The 7,273-nt window shown below is 35.5% G+C and overlaps 1 protein-coding gene across 1 annotated transcript; it reads left to right on the forward strand.

Annotated features, from left to right (window-relative positions):
• Positions 1-132: 132 nt before the first annotated feature.
• Positions 133-6,216, forward strand: LOC127434986 (zinc finger CCHC-type and RNA-binding motif-containing protein 1). The gene is made up of 8 exons (XM_051688078.1): positions 133-268; positions 373-471; positions 602-630; positions 3,424-3,535; positions 3,622-3,729; positions 4,660-4,769; positions 4,901-4,973; positions 5,692-6,216. Exons 2-8 carry the CDS (start codon positions 388-390, stop codon positions 5,830-5,832), a joined length of 657 nt encoding a protein of 218 aa, XP_051544038.1. The 5' UTR covers positions 133-268; positions 373-387; the 3' UTR covers positions 5,833-6,216.
• Positions 6,217-7,273: the final 1,057 nt, after the last annotated feature.

Consider the following 7,273-nt stretch of genomic DNA (forward strand, 5'->3'; position numbering starts at 1 on the left):
TACGCTGTTAACCAATTTTAATTAGTTTTTAAAGACTTGTTCTTGGTTTTCTTTTATTTAAAAGTTATTAGTTAATTATTTGTTTTATTCTGGAGGGTGTATTATTATGACATTGGTCGTTTTTTAGTTTCCGGTTCGCGCTGCACAGATCATTTGAATCAGGTTTATACGCTGGTTCGTCTACATTTTAATGAAGTTAAGTACGACAAACGCAGTTTTCGTCATTGACAGAAAGATGCTTTAAAATCAGTTGCAGTCTGTCAGTTTGGTAAGTCTGCTATTTGTTTTCTTGGTATGTACGTAGACTCTTTTCGCTTCATGTTTTGTTTATGAATCAGAATAATGTGATAAACATGTTTTCTTCTTTTTCAGATATCAGACATAAATATGAGTGGTGGTTTAGCCCCCAGCAAAAGCACAGTTTATGTGTCTAATATTCCGTTTTCCTTGACAAACAATGATTTGCACAAGGTGGGCTATTGCATAAAACAACCACATTTATGTTTACATTATGTTGTCATTACAGTCTTTGACTATAAATATTAATTAACTTATTTTTTAAAAATGGTCAACTTAAATATATGTTTCCATTTCCCCAAAGTTATGCACTAAATATGGCAAGGTGGTTAAGTAAGTATCCTTTATTTGGCTTGATTATTTGTATTACGTTATAGGGAAGACCAGGTTTGGTTGGCACACTTTTAATTCTTTGTTATATGTTTCTGGTGAAACAAAGTCTAAGATACCCCAACTAGGTACAAATTAATTCTTAAGTTCTTAGATAAATAAACAAACATGTTCAATGTGAACAAATATTGATTGACTTGTGTTAATTAATGGTTAAATTTATGTTGTGCATTTGTGCCAACCTACCCTATATTCCACAGGGTATGGGTTTGGTTGGCAGCGTTAAATTACTAGTTTCAAGTGAGTTCGCAAAACACTGAAATACAAGCAATAGTTTATTTTAAACCAAGGCAACAGAACAACACAGTTTTGTCTTATATCATTAATATGGGTAATGATCATGTAATTATTATGATAATATTAATATGATTGATTAATATATGGTTAGGAATTAATATGAACAATATGTAATTACATAAACATGTATAAATATTATAAATCCTAAATTATATGAACTAATTGTATCATTGGCTTGGCTTGAAACGTGTAAGTACAGCAATAATAATAACTGTTATATACAGTTGAAGTCAGATGTTTACATACACTTAGTTTGAAATCATTAAAACTCATTTTTTAACCACTCCACAGATTTAATATTAGCAAACTATAGTTTTGGAAAGTCGTTTAGGACATCTACTTTGTGCATTACACGAGTAATTTTTCCAACAATTGTCTATAGACTGATAGTATCGCTTTTAATTGACTAAATCACAATTCCAGTGGGTCAGAAGTTTACATACACTAAGTTAACTGTGCCTTTAAGCAGCTTGGAAAATTCCAGAAAATTATGTCATGCCTTCAGCCAATTGATTTATAATAATTATAATAATAATTTTCTTTATCACACATTAGCACATATACAGTGAAATTCTTCTTTTTTCCACATATCCCAGCTAAGCTGGGGTCAGAGTGCAGGGTAAGCCATGATACGGCGCCCCTGGAGCAGATAGGGTCAAGGGCCTTGCTCAAGGGCCCAACAGTGGCATCTTGGCGGTGCTGGGGCTTGAACTCCCGACCTTCTGATCAGTAACCCAGAGCCTTAACCGCTGAGCTACCACTGCCCAATTAGCTTCTGATAGGAGGTGTACTGAATTGGAGGTGTACCTGTGGATGTATTTTAAGGCCTACCTTCGCACTCAGTGCCTCTTTGCTTGACATCATGGGAAAATCAAAAGAAATCAGCCAGGACCTCAGAAAAAAATTGTGGACCTCCACATGTCTGGTTCATCCTTGGGAGCAATTTCCAAATGCCTGAAGGTACTATGTTCATCTGTACAAACAATAGTACGCAAGTATAAACATCATGGGACCACGCAGCCATCATACTGCTCAGGAAGGAGGCGCATTCTGTCTCCTACAGATGAACGTAGTTTGGTGCGAAAAGTGCAAATCAATCCCAGAACAACAGCAAAGGACCTTGTGAAGATGCTGGAAGAAACAGGTAGACAAGTATCTATATCCACAGTAAAACGAGTCCTATTTCAACATAACCTGAAAGGCTGCTCAGCAAGGAAGAATCCACTGCTCCAAAACCGCCATAAAAAAGCCAGACTACAGAAATGTCCTCTGGTCTAATGAAACAAATATTGAACTGTTTGGCCATAATGACAGTTGTTATGTATAGAGGAAAAAGGGTGAGGCTTGCAATCCGAAGAACACCATCCCAACCATGAAGCATGGGGGTGGCAGCATCGTGTTGTGGGGGTGTTTTGCTGCAGGAGGACTGGTGCACTTCACAAAATAGATGGCATCATGAGGAAGGAAAATTATGTGGATATATTGAAGCAACATCTCAAGACATTAGCCAGGAAGTTAAAGCTCTGTTGCAAATGGGTCTTCCAAATGGACAATGACCCCAAGCATACCTCCAAAGTTGTGGCAAAATGGCTTAAGGACAACAAAGTCAAGGTATTGGAGTGGCCATCACAAAGCCCTGACCTCAATCTGATTTAACGTTTGACCCAAGTTAAACAATTTAAAGGCAATGCTACCAAATACTAACAATGTGTATGTAAACTTCTGACCCACTGGGAATGTGATTAAAGAAATAAAAGCTGAAATAAATCATTCTCTCTACTATTATTCTGACATTTCACATTCTTAAAATAAAGTAGTGATCCTAACTGACCTAAGACAGGGAATGTTTTCTACGATTTAATGTCAGGAATTGTGGAAAAACTGGGTTTAAATGTATTTGGCTAAGGTGTATGTAAACTTCTGACTTCAGCTGTATGTGTGTGTGCATGTGTATGTAGAGGTTTAAGTTGGTAAACATTGTAAATTAAGGTTATGATTGTTAACTATTCTATTTACACACATACACAAAAAAAACAGTGCACCAACCAACCTCAAAATCAATGTGCTGACCAACCGCATTTTTTTTTATGTAAATGTTAGCCAGCATAGGTTATCACTGACTTAAATATAACTGATATCTGTTACTATTAACTTAAATTAATGCATTTAAAAAAAAATCTTTCTCTGTACTATTTTTGTAGAAAAATTTGCAGAGGGGTTTAATTTCTGTTTTAACATAGATACAATAAAGAAAAACATGTCTTCACCTTAACACATTTTAACATTCATATGCCCTGACAGAATCAATCAGTGTAGGTCAAGAAGATTTTTACACTTTTGTGTAACCAGCCCTGGTAGCCAACCAACCCCGGTCTCCCCTACTTGTTTAATTGTGTAATAGTTTGTCTTAATCATAGTTATTATATATTTTTTCTGAAGGGTGACTGTTGTCAAAGACAAGCAGACACGAATGAGCAAGGGAGTGGCATTTGTGCTGTTCCTAGACAGAGAGTCAGCTCATAACTGTGCCCGCTCATTGAACAACAAACAAGTATGCTGTTTGAACATAGTAATACGGTTTACTGATTCTTTTAAAAAGCACACTTGAAGTGTTTGATTGCTGTTCTCAACTTCCAGTTGTTTGGAAGAACAGTGAAAGCCAGCATAGCTATCGACAATGGGAGAGCTTCAGAATTCATCAGGAAGAGAAACTATACGGACAAGTCCAAGTGTTATGAGTGTGGTGTAAGTATTCTAAATGTGTGATATACGAATAGGTTGATGCCTGTTTTTCTAAACATCTAATCAGACTTCTGCATGTCAATACACAAATCTTATGTGTGTACCATACTGGTACAGACAACACATACAAACAGAATCAACATTTAACCCTCACAATTTCTGCCCCAACCCCAGCCAACCCCCAACAACACCCCAGTGGTCACACAACCGTAGGCACACAAACAAAAAAAAAAAAAGAAGACAAAACAAAAAATCTATATAATAAACACACACATCCACTACACCTCTCTCTCCACTGGCCCTCCCCGAGAGCCCTACAAAAAAGACAGATACTTGCCCCATTTCTCCACAAACAGGCCCAAACTCCCCAGTCTTCTTGATGCCCCCTCCTCAAAAGCTGCCACCCTGCCCATCTCTGAACACCACTCCTGAAATGGGGGCACTCCAGCCGACTTCCAACCCCTTAAAATTATCTGTCTGGCAATCATAATACTAGTTAGGACCCAGTTTTTTTATGTGCCAAATTAATGACCGCCTCATCTCCTAAAATACAGAGTCTGGGGCAAAATATAATTTGAGAGCCCAATACCTCACACATAGAACTCTGAATCCTCAACAAAAATTCTTGGATCTTAACACATTCCCAAAAAACATGGGCTGTGTCTCCATCTTCTGATTGACATCACCAGCAGGTGATTGTGTCTTTAAGACCAAGCCTATACAATCTATAGGGGGTCCAATAGACTCTATGTAAAATCTTGAATAGCATAAGGCGAACTCTGTAACTTTTTTTATTTGAATAATAAAGTGAATTGTATAGCTTGTTAGGTTTAGGGAATCCTTGTTTCATTAAAAAAAAAAAAAAAAATGAAATGTTAAATATTTTTGTGAGGTTGATATACACAGTTCTGTCATATTTTTTGCCTTCCCCAGGAGGAGGGGCACTTAAGTTACTGCTGTCCAAAAAATTTACTTGGAGAGCGAGAACCGCCACCTAAAAAAGAAAAGAAAAAGAAGAAAAAGGTCCAGCAGCCTGAAGAAGTGTAAGTACTGTGTAATAACATGATAATTTAAGAGTGAAATTGTATATTATATGTTGATATACAGTATGTAATTGATCTTTTATATGTACATAATTGCAAATGTGTATAACATGATTTTAATTTTTTTCCAGAGAACCAGAGGACAGTGAGGATGAGGGAGAGGATCCAGCACTGGACAGTTTAAGTCAGGCAATTGCTTTCCAGGTAAGTGCCTGGTCCCAAAATAAAAATAGGATATTTTCACTCTATCCTTATGACCATAGGTACAGTCTTCCCTGTTTACATAACCAATATAAAGTAATTTATATTGCCACACACACCATAGTGGCAAAAAGTGTGTTTATGACTGTATAAGCTGATTTTTGCATTGGTTGAAAATAGCTACAGTATATTGTTATTTATAACCATGGTTAAATCAAAATCAAAAATATTAAAATCAACAAAAAAATAGCTGTAAATAATGCACAAGATATAAAAATAATAAAGACACTGTTAACATATATTGTGTTTTCCAAACATTCTTTACTTCAAGTGTTTTCAGAGATTTGAATTGTTTTTCTCATCAAAAGTCAATTAATATTTATTATACAAAATTAACAACACTCGCCTCTGAGACCGAGAATACAGCTATCGGACAGATACATGTCACTGTGGTGTCTGCAGAAGCACTTAACCTATAACTATAAATAGGCCTGGAATACAATAGAATATAACATGTCATTATCAAATTTCACATGTTAAAAAAGAACAAAAAAGATTAATTCACAACAGGACCATTTTGCCCACACATTTTAAATATCTGGGCCATCTTTTGTCACTTTCAATGGCATTTTTGCCCCAAGCCCTGTCTCCAGTTCAGTAAATTTACAGTAATATTTCCAGTGAAATTGTTTCAAAAGGAATTTTCTGTTATCGTTATCAGCAAGCACGCATTGAAGAGGATGAAAGGAGACGAAAGCAGGTCACAGAGGAAGCGTTTCGAGCATCTACATCAGAGGACACCCACAAACCCAGGATCAAAAAGAGCGCCTACTTCAGTGACGAGGAGGAGCTCAGTGACTGATTCCTACTTTCATGTGTTCAAAACACATTTCCTCTGCTCAACCATTCTTACCCATTAAGGAGGCCACACATTGATCTAAATTTCCAATTTCATCAAAGTGTGTTTGTATCGAAATAAGTGTTGGCAATCAGGGCAGGAGAAAGCTGTAGTTATCTTGATCTGAGATACGAGTTATGAAAGCTCCTCACTCAGATAAATACTCTTCCAAATATTGGGTATATAGTGTTGTGATTTATAGATCATTCAGTGCACCTATGTAAAATTGTACTTCTTGTTGTAAATATAGTTTAGTTTTGTGGATTTCACAATTAGATTCTTCTGATTGTTTCAGGCAGAATAGAAAATAAAAACAGTTTTTAAAGCAACTTTAAAATCTTTTATCTTTGATCTGGAATATGGAGTTTTAAGTTATTGTTGGACCCAATAATCTTAGCCTAATTTAATTAGACATAGGCATATAAAACAAATTGCTTGACAGTAGTATAATGTGATTATCAAGGTAAAAAGTATCAATAAAAAAAACAGTATCTGCATTCTCAGCATGAAAGACATCAAACGATAACAAGAAACAAGAACATTAGAACTAATATAAATTATAATTTTAGGTTAGATTCAACTTTATAGTTATTGTGCAGAGTACAAATACAAACTCAATGAAATACAGGTAGCATCTAGCCAAAAGTGCAAATAGCAATATAGTATTTAAACATAATTAAGGTACAAGTGCCAATGATAATAAAGTTTAAAAGGCAATTTATGCAAATGTACATTACAGTGCAGATGACATGGAGTATTAGAGAAGGTGTAGTGTGGTTTAAAAAAAAACAAAAAAGCAGTAGTGTGTACTGATGATGATTAATTCTAATGTTGTTGCAGATATTTATTAAAACTACTGTATATTTGAAATATTTCAGGTGTTATAAGACAGACCAAGCTGAATTTATGTGTGGTTAACTTTGTGATTTTGAACAAATTAAATAGCCAGTGTTTAGAGAGAATAGCTGCTATAACACTTTAATTATCAAGCTTCAGAGACTCTTGTATTAAAGGTGCACTCAGTAATTTTTTTCCTCATTAAAATTGTTTAACTCCTAAAGACATTAATTGTAATTTTGCAATATTTGTAGGAAATCATGACCACTCACATTAAAATGAAGACTCCAGTCATATCAGTAACCTTATAAAAGCTGTTTTATTCTACATGGAGAGGGTCCCCTCATGGGGGCTGCCATGTTAGAATCACATGACCAGCCGAATACAACTCGCTTAATCTCAGTAACCGTCCTGTTATTTGATACTTTCACTCATTGATTACAGTAATCATGGCTGACTGTGAATACTAAACTTCAACAATGTCATCTGAAACTGAAAACTATTGATTTTAAATGATGCTACATCCAAGCCGCTAGGTGTCAGTGTAAGTCCAAGATGACACAAAGAC

Source organism: Myxocyprinus asiaticus, chromosome 45 (assembly GCF_019703515.2).
Source record: "Myxocyprinus asiaticus isolate MX2 ecotype Aquarium Trade chromosome 45, UBuf_Myxa_2, whole genome shotgun sequence".
Classification (NCBI taxonomy): domain Eukaryota; kingdom Metazoa; phylum Chordata; class Actinopteri; order Cypriniformes; family Catostomidae; genus Myxocyprinus; species Myxocyprinus asiaticus.

Coding starts and splice junctions, on each gene's coding strand:
- LOC127434986 (XM_051688078.1), top strand. CDS start 388: ATGAGTGGTGGTTTAGCCCCCAGCAAAAGCACAGTTTATGTGTCTAAT. Junction 631..3,423: donor AAATATGGCAAGGTGGTTAA/GTAAGTATCCTT, acceptor TTTTTTCTGAAG/GGTGACTGTTGTCAAAGACA. Junction 4,770..4,900: donor GTCCAGCAGCCTGAAGAAGT/GTAAGTACTGTG, acceptor ATTTTTTTCCAG/AGAACCAGAGGACAGTGAGG.